The sequence below is a fragment of the Puntigrus tetrazona genome, chromosome 21, assembly GCF_018831695.1.
Source record: "Puntigrus tetrazona isolate hp1 chromosome 21, ASM1883169v1, whole genome shotgun sequence".
Lineage (NCBI taxonomy): Eukaryota > Metazoa > Chordata > Actinopteri > Cypriniformes > Cyprinidae > Puntigrus > Puntigrus tetrazona.
In genome coordinates this window covers 1751470-1770630 of record NC_056719.1, presented here as the reverse complement: position 1 = coordinate 1770630, position 19161 = coordinate 1751470, and the positions used below count along the sequence as shown (strand labels likewise).

The following is a 19161-nucleotide window of genomic DNA, read 5'->3' as shown; positions in this document are numbered from 1 at the left end:
GATTAGCAAAGTTAAATATTTATAAGCACCGATGCATGCATATTTTTTTAGTCAACACAATCAGATGTAAAGCCAGTGTGTCAAATATCTAGAAATATTTAGGACATAAGCATTTACTACATTTACTATATTACGGGATGTTCAGATTAATATATTAACGACAACAGGCCTGTGTGACTATGTTGAACTCATATTAGCTGAAATATGAAATACGTTACAAAGTAAATAACAAATGAATGCTTTAATTTAGCAGAATAATGCTCTTATTGAGCAAAGAAATATTAAATTGGCAGCAAACACAATGTGTGAACCTTGAGCACAAAATCATTCTTCTTAAGTAGCATGGGTATATTTGTAGCAATATCCAGAAATACATACACTGTATGGATCAAAATAATATATATATATATATATATATATATATATATATATATATATATATATATATATATATATATATATATATATATATATATATTTTTTTTTATGACATTAAGTCCAAGTCATTAGCATACTAAGTAAAAATCATGTTTCATGATAATATTTTGTAAATCATCTATATCAAAATGTATTTTTTTACATGCATTTTACAAAGGAGCATCACAACTTTTCTCAGCATTGATGATAAGAATTACATATATATATATATATATATATATATATATATATATATATATATATATATATATATATATATATATATATATATATATTAGCATATTAGAAAGATCCTGAAGGATCGCTGAAGACCGAACTAAAAAACTCAGCTTTGCAATCACCAAAAAATAACGTTTTGAAATACATTCAAATAGAAAACAGTTTTCTATAATATTTCGAAATATTACTGCTTTTACTATGAAATCATATAATTTTTTTAATAATCAATGTTCGATATTTTTTTCAATTCCATTTTTACTAAGTGTGTAAAACATTTTTTCCGTCCCAATTAACTCGTGTCTGGTGATTATTTATTTTAACTATTACCAATCCGAATGGTAATTATTACTCATGTTCAATGTTATTAAATACCTATCCTATTTTCGCGACATTATATTACGCTCTCTATGGAGGAGGCGTGGCTCTTTATTCTCCTAAAGCGCGTTGGTGGCGGGTGTCAGAAAGGAGGAGGCGCGTGGTGTGATACGCGTCTCTGGTTTGAGCGTGCGTGTGTTGTATGTGTGGAGGGGAAGCGCAACACACGTTGTGATATTCGCACTTCTAAACTGAGCTAGGAGCAACTTTATTTCCCCTTCTTTCGCTTTCCTCGAGCGGAGGAGGACGTTCCGGAGTCTTTGTTTTAGGAGCAAGAAGGCAGATTCTCGGCTGCGGGGGAATAATGTCGGCGTCGGCGGCGAAAGTGAGCCGAAAGGAGCAGAACTCGAATCACGACGGAGCGGACGAGACCTCGGGTAAAGTAATGGCGGCCTCCTGCGCACCGCCATTTTCAGTAACTTGCACTTATTGCGTTTAAAGCGCGGATGTTAATTTTAACCGGCCGCTCGGCGTTCGTACGAAGCTCCGAGCGAAGCCCGAGCTCGTGCCCGTTTAATCCAACGGAAGTCGGTGTAGATTCAGTAACGTTAAAGGGATGTTGCGCGCACCGGAGGCCATGTTTCCTCGCGCGGCGGCTTTCATTGTGCCACGCGCGAGGAACGTTGCGCCCGCGCGCCGTTTAGTTTACGAAAACATTTTATTTCCCGCTGCTTTCCGCTCATTTGTACGCTCGGCTGCGTCTTTTTCAAACCAGCGTTGCCCGAGTGCTAATTGTGCGCTATATTGCGCGCATGTTGTGTGCTAACAGGCTAACTGGTTATTGTGTCTCCCCCGCCATCACGAGCTATTCCCGCATGTGTGACCAAACCACGCCGCCGCTGCGCCACAAACCACACTATAAATGTTTATTGACGCGCACGCGGGTGAAAATTACATTGTGATAGGATCTAAATTTTAATGCACGGCAGTAATGTGCAATTCGTTGGTAGGAAGGTAAGTCTGGCCCAGCGCGTGGCCTCCTCCTCCTCCGTTTAAACCTCGCGGCCTTGCGCAGCTGCTGTTAAAACTGCACCGGATTGAGCTGGTCGACCGGCGTTAACACCACGCTTTCGCTTTTAGCGTATGTTTGTTGTTTCGCGTCGGATGAGGCTGTGTAAAATTACGTTGCTTTGTTTTGGTAAATATATTTGCGAAATGGATCGTGTTTACATTGTACGAATGCATTGTTTGTTTAGCATGTAGATGCACGTGTGTAATTTGTGAAGTCATGCTTTTGTTATAAGGATTTCATACAATTAAAAAAAAAAAATGCATTTTTTTTCTTTTCTTCCGTGTGTTAACAGTACATGAAATGAACATTTGGGCTAATTTTGACTTTGTTGCATTTCAGAAAAAGAGCAACAGGAGGCAATTGAACACATTGATGAAGTACAGAATGAAATCGACAGGCAAGTTAACCAAGTGGCCCGAAGCACCATTTATAAGTTCGCATTTAATGCACATTTAATTATTTATTTTTTTTCTTTTTTTGATTTCCTTAGATTGAATGAGCAGGCAAGTGAGGAAATTTTAAAAGTAGAGCAGAAGTACAATAAGCTACGTCAGCCATTCTTCCAGAAGAGATCAGAACTCATAGCCAAAATTCCAAACTTCTGGGTCACAACATTCGTCAACCATCCACAAGGTGAGAAGATGCATTTAAAATCCTAGATTATTTTGTAAAATATAGCTTGCTTATGAAGTGGATTCAAATGTTTCATTTGACTAATAGTTTCAGCCTTGCTTGGTGAGGAGGATGAAGAAGCGCTTCATTACCTGACCAGAGTGGAGGTCACAGAATTTGAGGACATCAAATCAGGTTACAGAATAGATTTTGTAAGTACCCCTTTTTATCCGGTGCAGTCTGAAATTAAAGCACAGCTGTGACAAACCAAGCGACTGACCTGTAGTTGTATAATCTTTGCAGTACTTTGATGAAAATCCGTACTTCGAAAACAAAGTTCTCTCAAAAGAGTTCCACTTGAACGAGAGCGGTGACCCGTCTTCAAAATCCACTGAAATCAAATGGAAGGCTGGAAAGGTGGGTTAACACTTCGTGTTTTGGGGGGTGTCTGCTGTTTCCTGTTGGGTTTCTGTTAACCGGTTATGCGTGCTGCAGGACCTGACGAAGCGTACTGGTCAGACACAGAACAAGGCAGGGAAGAAAAGGCAACATGAAGAGCCAGAGAGCTTCTTCACCTGGTTCACCGATCACTCCGACGCAGGGGCTGACGAGCTCGGGGAGGTCATTAAAGATGACATCTGGCCCAACCCTCTGCAGTACTACCTGGTAAGAAATACTGCAATACTGTTTGTGTATATCAGTGTTAACGAGTCAGAACCTGTACTTATCTTTTCCTCTCTTTTCACAGGTTCCTGATATGGATGAAGAAGAAGGTGAAGGGGAGGAGGAAGATGATGAGGAAGAAGAGGAGGGTTTGGAGGACATCGATGAAGAAGGTGATGAGGATGAGGGAGAGGAAGATGAAGAGGAGGATGATGGAGAAGACGGTGAGGTGAGGCTTTGATCTGAGGGCTAATTACATTTACGTTGCATTGTAATGCATGGCTGTGGTTTGTGGACATTTGATTTAAAAAATACTTTAAGCACGGTTTGACCTCTTTTAATTATTTCTTTTTCAGGATGATGGTGAGGATGACTAAAGGCTGATAAGGACATATTCCAACACTCGTACCTGTTCTTTCCTTTTTTTTGAAGTCATCCTCCAACCATGGGAGCAAAAAAAAAAAAGCTTTGTTTTTATTTTATTTTTTTTTATTTGTTTTTTTGTGCTCCATCTTCTGTTCTACTGAAGCCTCTCCTGTCCTGACCATGTCTAAACCCAGTTAATTCCCTGGACATACAGTTCCTGCATTGGAAAACTAGTGGCATCTCGTTGCTGAAGCCTCTTGCGTCATCTTTAATTACAACCATCTCCAAAGACAAATACAAAATATTAACAATCTGCACGTCATCCTCTGTAGACTAAACTGAAGTAAATAGCAGTTTATATATTAAGTATATGAAATGATTTTTTTTTTTTCTGTGAATGGTTGTGAGTTAAGTAATAAGCCATGGTGCAGTGATCTAATCATAGCGTACATACCTAGCCACTTTTTTTATTTTATTATTATTTTTTTTTGTATATTTTCTTTAATGCAGAGGTGGGCCCCAAAGAGTTGACACTGTTTTTCCTATGTGATATATTGGACAAAAGGAAAGCACCAGCTAGCTCCTGTCACCTCTTGTAAATGTTTTGGGGTCAATATCAGGGTATGGCAGTTATTATTGTTGACAGTTCAATGGGGTCGGGTGGGGCAAGTGGGCATTTGACACATCAACATTTGGGTTTATGTTGATTGAATTTTCATTGTAATGTTTTACAGACACCCATGAGGTTTGAAACATTTTTAATAAAAACAAAACACAAAAAAACTTCCTCTTGTAATTTTGAGCTTGGCTAATTAAAGGATTATTTAAATGAGATAATAAAGCCTGTAGAATCTTAAAGAACTCTACAAGTGGTCTTTTCTCCACCTGTTTTTTTTTTTTTTTGATTTGTACAAATGTGTTTTTTGCGGACTTTATAACTTTTTTTGGTCTCTTTAGAACAATAACTGTACTTTTATAGTTTGTTTCTTAATGTTGAACCGTTTTGAGGTATTACAGACAGCTAGGTTATTACTACAGTCCCTTTTAGCTCCTACAAGCAATTTTTTTTTTAAGGTTACATTTGAACTGCTTTGAATTCAAATGAGACTTTTGACCTAAAAACTATTTAAGACAGGATTGATTATGGTCCCAAATCTACACAAAACAATTAAGTTTTCATTGAACGGTATGAAAAAAATCTTTAAATTTGAATTTTTGAATTTATTTTTCTTGTAAGTGTACTTTTAATTCTAATGATGATTCTTGTAATCATTTGCGTGTGATTTGATAAATATGTACAGCAAATTACTGGATATCCAAGGAAAACGTAATAATTATTAATAAAAAAAACCTTTGCTTGTCATTCACACAGAATGCGAATTTAATCAGTGACTCACCATGTCACCTCAAGTGAGGAGAAAAATATGATCAGTAATAAGATCAATATTATATCAAAAGAGAAAGGCGGCACTATTTCGTGATGAATACAAAAAAAAGTTTATATAAAGATAACTGACGCTTGAGACTATTATGTATTTTTTTCATGACAGTCGTAGGCTATACTTTTTTTTTCGTGTGCCAGCCAGTTTTATACGATGCTTTTTTTTAATGTATGACTTCCCCATGGCATTTTACCAACTACAGTTAGTGTACAGTTTTGTTTGTATTGTTTTGAACGTTGGCCTCAAAAAGCCACGGAATTATAAGAATTACCCCCAAACATAATTGTATACCATAAAACTAAAACTGCAGAAAGTAGGTTGACCAATCAGAAGCCAACACCAGTGACGTATAGCGGACAGCCAATCATTGATTGGCTCACGGTAGCCATGGCAGCGTCGTCACGGATGTCACAGCTAGTGTAATAATGGAGGAACGTTGCTGTACCGTGGCCACATACAATAAAATACCGTACAAATAAGTGTTATGATACGCGTTTGCTTTATCATAGAAGCAGATATTCATTCGCCGAGCATTCGTTATTTGTAAATATAATAAATAACCTTTATGAAAAACATTCGTTAGCTCAAAGCTAACTGTGACGTCTGAGACCAAACGTTTTGTAGAGATGAACGTAGATCTTTTTTTCCGAGATATTAAAGTGTGAGGAATTTTAAACATGTTTACGGACGAAACTCTTGATTTAATTGGTGCTGAATCGACATGGAGAAAGCCACATCAGCAAACACAAGAATCAGTAAGTAAAAAAAAAGTTTGCTTACCTTCTCTAACCAGAATTTTTATGTACTTGAAAAAATATCGATCCTTTTGAGTGATGATGCATGTTGTGTGTTTTATTCCCGCCCAGAGAAGCTGTCAAACTGTTAAAGTTCACACAGCAGAGGCTGAAACACAAGCCAAAGATGTGTTAGACAACAGCACCCAGACGCAAGAGCAGACCAGTCAAACACTCTCCCTGGATCAAGACATATCACACTTGCCTGGTTTGCTGGACTTTTTGCTTCGAGTTGAAGATGTAGTTACCAAAGAACTGGTGAAAAACTCCAAAAGTCATGCTTTTGATGGGTTTGAAGTGAACTGGGAGGATCAGAATGAGTCGGTGAGAGCCTCGAATGCAAAATAATTATATTGTTCATTTGTAAAAATGATCTTACAACTGGCTATATTTATTTTTTCTTGCACAGGTGTCCTGTATGTACCGTCTTCAGCATGCTGACGCTCAGGAAAGGGGTCTGCAAGTCACCAGCGTGTCCTGGAGCTGCACTGGCTCTGTCATAGGCTGTGGATTTGGCCGGTAACAGCCCTTTCTCCATAAAGACACATGAAACCACCTGCTGTCGTAATGTTAATGTTGTTGTTTTTTTCTGTATTAGTGTGGATGACGGTGACTGGAGCACTGAGAAGGCTTATGTGTGCATGTGGAACTTGGACCGACAGAACCTGAACCCAAAACGTCCGGATGTGATCATAGACGTGGCCACTCCAGTCATGTGTTTGTGCTTCCATCCTCTCAAACCGTCTGTAGTGGCTGGTATGGACACACATTTACAAAATCAAACGCTTTACATTGAAAAAATATACACACACACACACACACACACACACACACACATTTAGGTTCATATTTTACCTCAAAATGGAAAATTAAAAAACATATGTTACATTTTATTTTAAGGTGTCCTTTTTATAGTGTAATTATACATTGAAGTACAAAGTTATATTAATTAACTGCATGCACTTGCTATATAGGTAGGGTTAGGTTAAGGGTTCTTTGAATGTAATTATGCATAATGTATTGTTATTATAATAGTAAGTACATGTGATGGTGACAAGGACGCCTTAAAATAGTGTTACCAACGATTTTAATAAAGGCATTAAGGCATTAAATGGAAGATTTTCGCATTGCAAAAATTATTTTCCATCCTGTTTGAATGCAGTGTTTTCACTTTGTCAGTTGGCAGTAAAACAGCTATAACTATAAAAGGTAAATGGATGGATGGATAAATAGATAGAGATTAAACTGATCAAAAGTGACAGTAAATTAATATATGTTACAAAAGCTATATATTTCATATAAATTAAGTTTTTTTTAAATTAGTGTATATATATATATACACACACACATACAAACATACACATATATCATAATGAGAGCCATAAGAACCAAACCTTAAGGACAAATAAATATTGATGGCTCATTTCCTGGGGTCATTAGGGGGGCTGTACAGTGGTGAGGTGCTGGTCTGGGACACCAGCCGCTCACAGGACCTCATCCTGGCTCAGACGGGAATGTCCGCAGATACTCACCGTGAACCTGTTTATCAGGTATTTAACCTATTAAATAAGAAGTCTTTCACTGAAACATGATGAATAAACATGAAGTCATAAATACAGAGTATTTCTATGTGCACAGGTCACCTGGGTCCCAGGGTCTTCCAGAGGGGAGTTCACTGTACTGAGCGCCGGGTCAGGAGGAAGGGTTCTGCTGTGGACTGTTGACGGAGCTGAAGCCAAACTTATCTTGAGTTCTGGATATGCTCTTGTTCAACAGCAAGTGCCTCAGAGTGGAGCAGCAAGCAAAGTGGGTCTCACAATATGGTCTTATTTAATAAATTACTTTGTAAAAGTTGCAATAGGTGCATTTTTCCTTTTGAAGATGATGTAATGAACGCATTACCCTAATGCATCACATGGTTATAAAACAAATTAATGTCCGTTTAGACATGATAGCTAATCATAATGATCCCTGATAAATCAGAATGAGAAAGAAAATGTGTTAAATAATTATTGATGTAACTTTCATGGCCTGATGAATCTCAATCTATCTCAATCTATTTTACCCTAATAATGCACTTGTCTCTCCCTGAAGACCCGAGGTAGCACCAATATAGGAGTAACTTCAGTGGCACTTTCCCCGTGGGACCTGGACACGTTCTTGGTGGGCTCAGAGGGAGGCCTTGTGCTCAAATGCTCTTTCAGCAGCGAGACAGTGGCAGCAGTGCCCCCTGATGGTGAGACTGTGACACTGCGGGCCCCCGTGCAATTTTCTTTTTCACCGCGAGGGGGCCCTGTACACTCAGTCCACTTCTCACCATTTCATAGGTGAGCTTTGAGGCGTTTTTCTGTACTTTATTTACATATCTACTTTTAGGCTAATCGGGAGTAATTGTAAGATCCGCTGTTTGTGATTTTAGGAATCTGTTTGTAAGTGTCGGAACAGATGGTTTGGCTCATCTGCACACTGTGCTCCAACCCCGTCCCCTGATGTCTCTACGGGTGTCCGATTTGTACGCGTTTGGGGTCAGGTGGTCACCCACACGCCCTCTGGTCTTTGCTGCAGCCACAGGACAGGGTGAGATGTTTGCAATTCTCCAAACTGTCATTCTATATAAACAAACTTTTCTCCTCCATTTTACATTTCACATTTTTACTTTTAGGACTGGTTCAAATGTTCGATTTGGGCCGAAGGTCTTTAAGGCCAGTTGCCACAATTGACCAGAACACAAGCGGTCAGCCAGCGTATTGCCTGGAGTTCAACCCCAAACACACAAATCTGATGGCAGTGGGTAATGCAGATGGTAGCGTGAACATCTGGCAGCTCAGTGCTGAATTAACAGAACAAGGTGCCAAGGAGACTGCAATGCTTGAACAGCTGGCGGATGAGGTGGCGGACTGAGTTCGTTTTAACTTTGTCATTACAAACTGTCCTTCTCAAATGTTCTCAGAGAGTTATACATTGATTGTGTATATAAATGCATTAATAAAATACTGACAACTCCTTCCAGTTATAACCAGTAGCGTTTATTTAAGCACACTGCAGTCTCATGGGTGATGTTACAGCATGTCCTCTCTATAGGTTTGTTAAACAAAGCAAAGCACTTAACAGCTAAAACAACCACAATAAAATGCAGACAGATCCACTACACTATTGTCAGTGAAGCATGAGGAAGTGTCAGATAAATATGCAAGATTAAGAGTGATAGCAAGATACAGATATTGCTATACTGGGTGCTATAGAGAATTTCAATTCAGATCCATGCAGTTTGGCTGTGTGTTCTTGTGAAGGGGGGGGGGAAACGCATCCCGATTGGTCACTGGCAGGCGAGGGGGCCGGGAATCAGTTGACGAAAAGCGAGCGGGTGAATTCCACAAAGTCGAAAGCTGATGGGATCTCACGGCCCTTGCTGTCCAAGTAGGGCTTCATATGGGAAATGCAGTAGTCCGCCTGTTCCTTCGTCAGGTTCTGTAAACACAGAAGGCCATTAAAATCATCTTTCTACTACCAATCGTGAAAGGTTCGATATTAAATGTAAATGGCGTGAGTTTGATGTTGTGTACCTGGTAGAGTTCTTCCTTGGTGACGTAAGGTTTGTTCTCTGCGCTGAGGGCACGGAAAGCGCTCTCGATCTCCTCACTCGACTTCACGTTCTCTGTTTCTCGGCTGATCATGAAAGCCATGTACTCCTGTAAGGACACGTTTCCATCTCTGAACAAAACAAAATGATGTTAGCTCCATGACAGAAACTGAATATTTAGTCTACGGATTACGTTTCTCACCTGTTTGGATCCACTATGTCCAGAATAGACTCAAACTCTGGGTCTGGTTCTCCTTCTTCAACCATGGGCAGGTCGTAACCCAGAGACCGCAGGCAGGACTTGAACTCCTGGTGGTTGAGACGTCCAGATTTTTCTTTGTCGAAATGCCTGAGAAACAATATTTTGTTAAGATTTTCAAGAACACTTAGAATTGTAATTAAAGAACAGTTTAGAATTGTAATTAAAGTAGATTACTCACTTGAACATCATGCTGAACTCCTTCAGGGCCTCTTCTGTTACTCCAGTAGTGTTTCTAGAAAAGAAATAAAAGAAAAAGAATAAAGAAATTGAGTAAAAAAACAAAAGATATATAACAAATTATTTAAAAAATGACAAAACTGAATTATAATAAAAAGCAAGAATATAATAATTTAAAAAAAATTGTCTTTATTGTATTATATTATAATACTCACCTGGCTTGAATCTGTTGTTCCAGGTTGTGTTGCATTCTCATGCCCAGTTGGTCGAGTTGGTCCCACTGTTGGGCCAGACCCACAGTGCTGTGCTCTGTATATTTGTTGTCCAGGATCAGCGCCTCCTCCATGGCTGCTCCCAGATCCTCGATCTTCTTCAACTGACTGCGCATGGCACGAATCTCCTGGTGCTTGCGCTGCAGAGAAAACCCCAGGTTTAAGACATGAGAACAAAGCAACTTACAGGCCAGTGTGACCAATTATCTACTACTAAGTTAATTCCAATTATTTTTTTTTACATTATAGTAGTTTATAATGAATGGATATTAGGAAACCACTTTATATAAATCCTTTTATAGTTCACATTAAATTGATAAAAGCTCAAGATAATAATAATAATAATACAAAAACCTACTATTTCAAATAAATACTTCTTTAAACATTATGTATTAAAAGAATCTTAAAAATCTTTAGCCGTTTAAATATTAAAATGATAATTAATACACAACACAACAAAATCACAATACAATGCATTGGACTTGTTTGTGTTGTCCTGATTTCATTGTTGCGATTTGTTTCTGTTGCGTTGTGAAGATTTTGTAGTGTTGTGCACTACAGGGCCTGGGCCACCGTGAATAATGTGAAAAAGCTTTGCCATCTAGAATATTAAATATACTGAAATAAAAAAAATATTTTAAGTCGGAATCATATTTTTAAAAATATTAAAACTGTATTTGTTATCAAATGCATATTCTATTTACTACGGATTAATACACTAATGCTTCATTTTGTCATTCAAAATCGATCAGCTGCTCCCAACGGTTGTCAATTATCCCTTCACTGCTCTCACACTCACCTTAGTCGCCTCTAGTTGTGACTCTAGAGTTCCGGATTCTTCCACCATGCAGGACCTGCCCACACACAGAATGATGAAACCAGCAGCAGGAGCCCGAGAGCACATGGCACATCCACCCAAAATCATCTCACTCACTCCACCTTACAAGAGCTGCTCTCACTAGACCAGTTCACTTACTAGGTCAAAGAACAAAACCAATTGCATTGGCCATAGTAGACCTTAAAATGTTTTTATGATTGTAATTTACACTATATTGTTTAAATGGTTTGCATAACCATTACATCTAGTTTTGTAACCTGCATCTTCCTGAATTTCTGGTACATAATAATAGGACTTACCAATTTTGTAGTAGATATGGAGTACAAACTATAAGCCACTCCAGAATGCAACTACAGTAACCAAAGTCATGCTAACGAAGCCAAATTATATCCATGGTAATCCAGACCATGCTTGATTAGGGCTGCTGTCAACAGGGTTAGAAACTGCTATATTTGTACCACTGCTTAGTTTTATATTTATTTTGCACACTTTTAAAAGCAAAATGTGCAAAATCGAAGATTCAGAGTAGGACTCGACTAGTCGTATTATAAATGTCCAAAAAATGTCAATGCACAGTTGTTTGAATTCAGATCAGGATATTGAAAATGTCTACAAGTACTTTTTCAATCATGGAAATCACATTGCAGTTTCCACCCTGGATCTGGTGCATGAACATTTTCCTTAAAATGAAGAAAAGTATAAACAAATAAAAATGTAACTGAAACGTGGAAAAAAACAAAAAGTGTAAAGAATGAGATGAAGTGTTCACACTCCTCAACATCGGTGCCAAATGTAGCCAGGCTTGTTGGATTAAGAAGCTGGAAGGGTTCATCTCAAAAAAAGCCTCACATCGCAGTGAATGTTAGTAAAAGGGAAGTGAACACACACAGAGCCTTTAGAGTGGGGGTCAGACTCGAGTGCATGAGGAGAAGAAAACCCAAAAGGTGTGGGGTGAGGGGCAAGAGGCCAATCAGAGGAGGAAAAAAAGGGAGAAGACCTTCCAGAAAGATCATCATCGACTTCATACTGATAGACACGGATTACCCTCCGATAGGCTATGCTATTCAGAGACGAGGGAGGTGGAAGATGAAGAGGGAATGGAAAAAGAGTGTGAAAAACAGAAAAGAATACATCTGGAAATATATAGTCAAAACATACAATAAAATATGCAAAATATATGTAAAGTGAGATAAAGTCCTTCTTGAGACACCCTGTGTTATTTCCATCCAACTTATTGTTCTATACTAACCTGAAACTCTTAAATTCCTGGTTTATTTAATACCAAATGTCTGTTTCTATCACAACGGATTTCATTAAATGCTATTAAACAATACATACACACTCACACGCAAACATACTATAGCAAAAGAGTAAAAAATGTGATATTAACCCGTCCAGAAGGTATGTCCTGATTAGAGAAATGATCCCAAGCATCAGGGTAGCAGCGAGAAGGCCGAAGGAATGGGGAAAGAGAGACAAATAGGGGAGGGAGAGAGAAAGAAACGGTTAAAACATTGAGTGGTGACGTCAACGCCACTACTCAACACTCACATAAAAAGAAAACGTGACCAGCGCAAAGCCCTGCTGCAGCATATCGAGCCCAGGTGGATTTAAGTTGTGTGATCAATGTGAAAACCTTCACCCAAACAAGACAACATGGCAAAGCAGGCAATGACTTCAAGACTACGGTCACAAAAACAGTCGATGACACAAATGAAAACGGGTGTCTAAGAAAGTTATATGGAGATCAGGAAGGCTTGATCAAATCCGAACAGATGTGATGTCATGCAATGGGAACAAATGTGTTGCATGTGGTGTATTTAACCCTTGAGCATAACTCTACGAACTGTAGAGAACGCAGCACTGTAACTAGTGCATGCTGGTCCTCTGTACCTGGTCTCCTGCAGCCATTGGTGGAAGGCATTGGCATGTTGGGCAAACTCTTGTCTGAGTTTATCGTTCTCTTCCTGTCTCCTCTGCTCTTTCTGTAGCTCCAGCTCTCGCTCCTATAAATTATACATAATTATTTAGTTATTAACTACTTTATACACATCCAGTCATGCTTTAGTATCTTATTCTCACCTTGATGATCTTTTGAAGGTTCCTCCAGGTCTCCTCTAGAGCTTCCATGGTGAACCAAGTGTATGGATTGGAGACCACATGGTAACTCTTGATCTGGCGATCAAGTTCAGCCAGTTGGTTGAAATCAGCCTCTGCAGAGCTGAGTGAGGAGCGGAAGGCGTCATGGGCATCCCGCAAGGCCCTGATCTCCTCCAGAGAGTTGCACCTTACAGGGTCTGTCAGATCTTCTTCAGCGTTCTCAAACCAGCTGTTGAAGGCTGAAGCCTTCTTGGCAAAGGTGAGGAATAGATCCTCGACCTGGATGGAGTGGCAAGCAAGAGTTAAAGACAGAAAACAAAAGCTTATTTTCCTAATCTGATGCAAAATTACATTCTTCACACCTTTCTGAAGTGCTCCTGGGCCTCTAGAAGCTTCTTCTTGCGGGCGGCTGAGTTGGACAGCAGCTGGTTCCAGCGCTTCATCAGAGTGGCATGACGAGCCTCAATGGCCTTGGACTGCACGTGTTTGGCAGCCAGAAGCTGGTCTTTCAGGGCTGTGATGTTGGTGATGCCCTCCTGCTGGAAGGCCTGAAGCCCAGCATCAAATGTTTCCTATGGCAGAGTGAAATTAAAACAGTCAATTACAGCAGTAAATGGGTATGATGTGCTGAGGCTATATATTGCATATACTTTGTCATACCTGTTTAGTGAGCAGAGTTTGCACCGAGGAGAGATCGCGACCATAGTCATCAGTCTTCAGGCTGTTTTCCTTCTCACCTATTTGAGTTACAGATTACAAAGAGGCAGAGAAACCAACACACTATTTTTAATCAAACCCTCTTTTAAATGAGGTTTGATGCACATGAGAGGAAACATTTACTCACCAATCCAGGACTCCACCACATCAGCCTTCCAGTTGAACTGAAGGAAGGCAGAGTTCTCATCCAGTTTTGATTTCCTCTGAGCTGCAGCTCTCTCCAGCTCTGACACCTTCCCACGCAGGGCCTTCATTTTAGCCATGATGTTCTCCACGTTGTGGTTTTCCTGCACAAAATGCCCCAATATGATTATATAAGATTGCTATAAGGTCACATCCTACTTCAAAGGAATGGTCTATAATAAAGCATTAAAGGGTCAAAAGGGTAAATCTGTAGTATATGGACTTTATAATAGCTGTACTATACCTTTTTGATAAGTTCATCTCCATTGGAACAAACATCGTTCACTCTGTCCCTGTGCACGGTAAAATCAGTTTCAAATGCTTCATGTTTCTTCAGCAACCCCTGAAAAAAAGTTGAGCAGAGAAACGTAAGACACAAGCAAGCAAAAAAAACAACAAAAAAACTGAAAAGTAAAGGTGTGTCCAAGATCAAGCCATAATTTACTAAATGTGGTTTATTTTTACACACCTGCACAGCTGCTAGAGTATCACCGTAATCTTCACTTCCGACCAGGTTCAGTTTTTCATTAATCCAAGCTTCCTCTTCCTCCACATTTGCCACAAACTGCTGGTACTCCAGCGACTCCTCAAGCCTCTGTCCACTAAAAAACAGAAAACCAAACAATGTTCAAATTCATATCCTAGGCAATGTACACTATCATAAAATCTTTGTTTTTTTTTTACTTATTCATCAAAACGCATGAATGTAATCAGAAAAACAGAGCAGAAAAAAGGTAAAATACAGTACTCACCGAGCAGCAGCCAGATCTTTCAGTTCCCTCCAGTGCTCCACAAACTGGGCCAGCCTCTGCTGGATCTCCTCCTGTCCAATGGTGTTGTCATCAGACAGCTTCTTCCCAGTCTCCAGTACAGACTGCAAAGCCACAAAAATACTTTTAGCACTCAGAACGACAATTTATTTCACTGTTTAATTTCTGTGAACCTTCATTCAGGAACCTCACCTGAATGGCTGGCTCGTGTGCTCCCAGCTCAGCCTCCAGCCTCTTGTGTTTCTTCCTCAGATTCTGTACTCCTGTCAAATCACGTCCGTAGTCCTCCGAGCTCACCAACAACTTCTTTTCCCTAAAGAAAACAATTAATTCATTCTAGTGTACCGCCTCAAATAATACAGTTAATGTAAAAAATTAAATCATAGATCACTCAGATTGATGTAAACCATACTTTATCCAAGATTCCTCATCATCCAGATCCCTGAAGAACTGGTGAAGACGATGCGACTCGTTCAGCTTGGCACGACGCCCAGCAGCCATGCTCTTGATTTTGTCAAAGCGTCCGTTGACGGCATCACGCTTGTCCTTGACCTGAGAGGTGTCGAAGGCATTGCTGGCCATAAGACTGTCTGCCTGGCCATTCAGATCCTTCAGACGGTCCTATAAAAACACAAAAACAAGCATTGATCAGGACATACTGGATTTTAGAATTTTTTTTAAAATAAGTGATCCCTGAGCAGTATGTCTGAAGAGCTACCTCATGAGCAGAGATGTCAGCTTCTAAAAGCTGATGCTTCTTAAGGAGATTGTTGACTGAGGCCAGATCTTTGCCATAATCCTCAGAGGCAAGAAGAGCCTCAACCTAAGAGCACAGGAAAAATGTGTAACAGATTATTATTGATAGTATTATGTGATTAAACCTTTACATTTAAATCAAGAACCATCCTAAGTAGCTACTAAATCATATTTCAATACCTCAGACAACCAGAAGTCAAAGTCCTTGATACCAGTGTTGAAGTTCTGCTGCTTGTTTGCCTCCTTCAGTTTCTGACTCTTCTCGGCAGATTTGTTGACGAGGAACTGCCACTGCTCATCCAGAGCATTAAGACGAGCCTGAGAGCAAATGTGAGCACGACCACAGCAAAATGAGCACTGACTGTAACTCACCAGCGTCCTATTTCTGGAATGTTTCTAAAACTGTTACCTTGACGGCATCCTCACTTCCAGCACAGGCACCTCTCTGGATGAGAGCATTGCCTGTGTCAATCACCCCGCGGATACGATCAGCGTTAGCGTGTAACTCAGCCTCAAAAGCCTGGTGCTTCTGGTGCTTGCTCTGAAAGTGGCAAAAAAGCGAAATACAGCTAAACTGAGCCACACAGTGAAGTCATGCAGCTGTGATAAAGCAATAGCTGGATTTGTATCTAACACATGATACTGATATAAATGTCTTTGTGTAAACTCAATGGGTGAAAAGTGAAAGCAGTGCATATTTAATGCTACTGTATGTGTGTGCATTTTATGTGTATGCCTTTGTGCAGACTGTTTGTGAAAGTTTGTCATTATTTGTAGCCACAAAAGAGCAAACCTTTTCAAAACATCAGTGTGTACATTGTGAGTAAAAAAGTGAGGTGACTGTGAATTTACAAACCACCAAACAAGGACAAAACATTTAATGTGGAACTCATACTATGAACGGGACACATTCAAAGCCTGATGAAGCATTCAATAAAATGAACTGGACACCATCCAGCACACAATGAATTCTGTGAGGAACCTAGGAGGAGTTGGGATGTTTTGTCTGAGATCATTTAATATTTTATATGACCCAGAGAGAATAGAAGAAAAAAGCACTTCCAAATGGCTTATCTAAGCAATTGCTGATACACTCAAAAAAGGAAGCCGCGCTGGTGTTACTGTAACTGCATATGGATTCTGGCCGTAGCACACATGTAACCATTTTTGTTTTAACACGGTATTCCACAAAAAGCAAAGCAGAATTATTTGTTTGGAAGCACCTCTCCACCTTCTCTCTCTGGGTTTACAAAAAATTGCAGCTATGTTCTCAATAGAACTATAATGTACTATACTATAACTTTAAAATTTCTCTGTAGATTTAAAACATTTAAGAAAAATTTTAATTTTAATTACAAAACTAATAATTACTGTCTTAATGTCTTTATTTTCAAACATTAAAGCATCAAAATAAATGTAATTGTAACAAATTGCTACAGTACTGTATGTGTATATTACATACACTACAATATTTATATTATGTGCAATGTGTTCTTATTCACACAGCAGTACATAACACAGTAGGCAGCATAAAGCATATAATTCTACTATGCTATTCTGAACACAGCCAAAAATTGTCTTTGCATACTACTTTTTGTAAATGTTTGCTCTCAGTTCCACAACTGTGGAACAAATTTAAACCAAGACATCCCAACTTCAATGACACAAGAAAATGGAGGCCACACCCAGCAATTACAAATTAAATGCTGCAACGATGGGGCACGGGAAGGGCACAAACACCTGATGATGCTGTACAAAGCGAGACACAATAGACATACGGAACTCAAATACACATGTACAGACAAAAACAATGAGACAACGGACAAGTGGAGATACCCTATTGGGGTTAGTTAGCTCTGGCACACTACTGCACTTACCAGCAGCTTGGACAGCTAGAAACAGACAATGGGAACACAGACAGAGTTTCAGTTTAATTTCCTATATAATAAAACAGTTTGGGTTGGTTGAAGCGGGGATAGTAAGAGAAACACATTTTAATTTGCATTTGAACATAATATGCCATTAATATATTTACAAGGTTAGACTTAAGCAGGATATTCACCTTTAAGACATAAAACATGGCATGTCTGCAAAAATACTGACATATCGGTCCTGAGAGAGATGCCTGAAGTGTGACATTACCTGGATGTTGGTGGGGTCCTTATAAGACTCGTCAGTGGCGGTTTGGAGTTTCTCACTGATCCATGCTTCGATCTCATCTACATCTCTGCTGAACTGCTGCAGCGTCTGGGACTCACCCAGCTTAGAGCGTTTCTCAATCATCTGAGCCTTGAGACGGCGCCACCTGGAGGTCAAAAGGACATGCCGTTTTAACTTAAATTACACAAATGAAATTCAATCAGTGATATCAGCATAAAAAAGAAAAACCCTGACCTATCTAAGACTTCATTACGGCGATTAAAGATCTCAGGTTTGGCATAGTGGTCAGCGCTAATTAGCTGGTCAGCGAAAGACTGCAGTGCTGCAATTTTCTCTTCCTGTGAGGACAGACAAAAAAAAAAATGATCACAAAAAAACCTTTCTGATTGAAAAATCAAATAATCTCAAGCTTGACTGCCTTATATCACAACGGCAGTGGCTGACCTGCACATTGATAGCTTTATCAAAGTCTTCATGTTTCTTGATGAGAGCCTCGACGCTGTCCAGGGAGTCTCCCTTGTCATCGCTGGCCAAGAAAGCCTCACGAGCTGCCATCCAGTTCTCAGCTTGCTCACAGTCACGGTTGAATAGCTGCAGGAGACGAAAAGAAACATATGACATCATTTGCCATCTTTAAATGTTGAAGTTTTGTGCATTAAACATAAGCATTGTCCTTTCTGACCTGCAGTTCCAGGCACTGATCCAGCATCATCCTGCGCTGGACCCAGGCCTTCTCCAGGTCAGCACGTTCCTGTTCAAGAGCCTCCAGCTTCTGTTGAATCTCAGGGCTGGCATAGTGGCCACGCGCAAGCAGCTGCTGTCCAAATTGCTCAAAAGCCTGGAAGGTGCCAGCACGGGCGTCGATCTCAGTGCGGTGTTCCTAAAGAATATAAATATGTGTTTATGATTTGGCCAATTATTAAATATTAAAATATTTTAAAAATTCATCTTCTAAACAGCAACCATATCAAAGTACAGATCACAGGTGTTTTGAAATCAAATACCTGATGTCTCTCCAATAAGGCTTCAGCTCCAGTGACGTCCTTGGCCAGCTCATCTGAAGACACCAGCCCTCTGATTCCATTGATCCAGGACATGAGATCTCTGATAGAGAGACGAGCAAATTTGTTTAGTCTCTTCTGCATTATTGCACAGATGCCATATAGCTTCTCTAAGTTGTTTGTTTTGCATGTTTTATACTCTTTCCATCCTTCTTTTTTCCTCCTCCTCACCTGAAGTCACTGAGGAAGCGCTGCAGGTCGTGAGAGTTTCCCAGTTTTTCTTTGCGTTGGTCAGCTCGACCTACCAGGCTGCTCCAGGCTGTGTTTAGCTCGGTGCACTTCTCCTGGATGTCGTCCACAGCCTCAGGATGAGACTGAATCAGACGCTCTGCTGTCTCACCAAGAGAGTTCACCTGCCCCAGAA

At 39.8% G+C, this 19161-nt stretch overlaps 3 protein-coding genes across 12 annotated transcripts in view; 2 read left to right on the top strand and 1 right to left on the bottom strand.

The window, feature by feature from the left end:
• The first annotated feature begins 1125 nt into the window (after positions 1-1125).
• setb (SET nuclear proto-oncogene b) lies at positions 1126-4543 on the top strand. Of its 2 annotated transcripts, none has more exons than XM_043221474.1 (8): positions 1126-1409; positions 2384-2441; positions 2535-2677; positions 2765-2868; positions 2960-3073; positions 3152-3322; positions 3405-3543; positions 3676-4543. In XM_043221474.1, the coding sequence occupies exons 1-8, from the start codon at positions 1337-1339 to the stop codon at positions 3678-3680; spliced, it is 807 nt and encodes a 268-aa protein (XP_043077409.1). In that variant the 5' UTR covers positions 1126-1336; the 3' UTR covers positions 3681-4543. The 2 variants fall into 2 exon arrangements, with proteins under 2 accessions (XP_043077409.1, XP_043077408.1); XM_043221473.1 differs by having other exon boundaries at positions 1127-1409; positions 3405-3548.
• A 963-nt stretch (positions 4544-5506) lies between these two features.
• On the top strand, positions 5507-8937 carry dync2i2 (dynein 2 intermediate chain 2). The gene is made up of 9 exons (XM_043221472.1): positions 5507-5882; positions 5994-6245; positions 6331-6440; positions 6520-6677; positions 7362-7471; positions 7560-7727; positions 8016-8248; positions 8341-8498; positions 8584-8937. The coding sequence occupies exons 1-9, from the start codon at positions 5805-5807 to the stop codon at positions 8820-8822; spliced, it is 1506 nt and encodes a 501-aa protein (XP_043077407.1). The 5' UTR covers positions 5507-5804; the 3' UTR covers positions 8823-8937.
• sptan1 (spectrin alpha, non-erythrocytic 1) overlaps positions 8926-19161 on the bottom strand; it is a 27973-nt gene continuing 17737 nt past the window's right edge. For 3 of the 9 annotated variants that reach the window (XM_043221462.1, XM_043221464.1, XM_043221469.1), the window contains 28 exons: positions 18969-19150; positions 18741-18840; positions 18419-18616; positions 18181-18327; positions 17971-18074; positions 17719-17881; positions 17454-17468; positions 15986-16117; positions 15757-15894; positions 15539-15643; positions 15233-15441; positions 15013-15133; positions 14803-14924; positions 14520-14652; positions 14295-14393; positions 13995-14154; positions 13811-13887; positions 13513-13722; positions 13133-13429; positions 12944-13056; positions 12441-12458; positions 12048-12110; positions 11012-11066; positions 10156-10352; positions 9942-9995; positions 9704-9850; positions 9485-9632; positions 8926-9389 (listed from right to left, as the gene is read on the bottom strand). In XM_043221462.1, the coding sequence (XP_043077397.1) occupies positions 9264-9389; positions 9485-9632; positions 9704-9850; positions 9942-9995; positions 10156-10352; positions 11012-11066; positions 12048-12110; positions 12441-12458; positions 12944-13056; positions 13133-13429; positions 13513-13722; positions 13811-13887; positions 13995-14154; positions 14295-14393; positions 14520-14652; positions 14803-14924; positions 15013-15133; positions 15233-15441; positions 15539-15643; positions 15757-15894; positions 15986-16117; positions 17454-17468; positions 17719-17881; positions 17971-18074; positions 18181-18327; positions 18419-18616; positions 18741-18840; positions 18969-19150 (3633 nt within the window). In that variant the 3' untranslated portion in view covers positions 8926-9263. The remainder of the gene's footprint in view (positions 9390-9484; positions 9633-9703; positions 9851-9941; positions 9996-10155; positions 10353-11011; positions 11067-12047; positions 12111-12440; positions 12459-12943; positions 13057-13132; positions 13430-13512; positions 13723-13810; positions 13888-13994; positions 14155-14294; positions 14394-14519; positions 14653-14802; positions 14925-15012; positions 15134-15232; positions 15442-15538; positions 15644-15756; positions 15895-15985; positions 16118-17453; positions 17469-17718; positions 17882-17970; positions 18075-18180; positions 18328-18418; positions 18617-18740; positions 18841-18968; positions 19151-19161) is intronic. The other 6 variants (XM_043221466.1, XM_043221470.1, XM_043221467.1 and 3 more) reach the window with 4 other exon arrangements.

What these genes read in the sequence shown, in the direction of transcription:
- setb (XM_043221473.1), top strand. Translation starts at nt 1,337, where the DNA reads ATGTCGGCGTCGGCGGCGAAAGTGAGCCGAAAGGAGCAGAACTCGAAT. An exon ending in ACCCTCTGCAGTACTACCTG is followed by an intron (nt 3,323 to 3,404) that starts GTAAGAAATACT and finishes CTCTTTTCACAG; the next exon opens with GTTCCTGATATGGATGAAGA. An exon ending in ATGATGGAGAAGACGGTGAG is followed by an intron (nt 3,549 to 3,675) that starts GTGAGGCTTTGA and finishes TTTCTTTTTCAG; the next exon opens with GATGATGGTGAGGATGACTA.
- dync2i2 (XM_043221472.1), top strand. Translation starts at nt 5,805, where the DNA reads ATGTTTACGGACGAAACTCTTGATTTAATTGGTGCTGAATCGACATGG. An exon ending in GGGAGGATCAGAATGAGTCG is followed by an intron (nt 6,246 to 6,330) that starts GTGAGAGCCTCG and finishes TTTCTTGCACAG; the next exon opens with GTGTCCTGTATGTACCGTCT. An exon ending in ACCGTGAACCTGTTTATCAG is followed by an intron (nt 7,472 to 7,559) that starts GTATTTAACCTA and finishes CTATGTGCACAG; the next exon opens with GTCACCTGGGTCCCAGGGTC.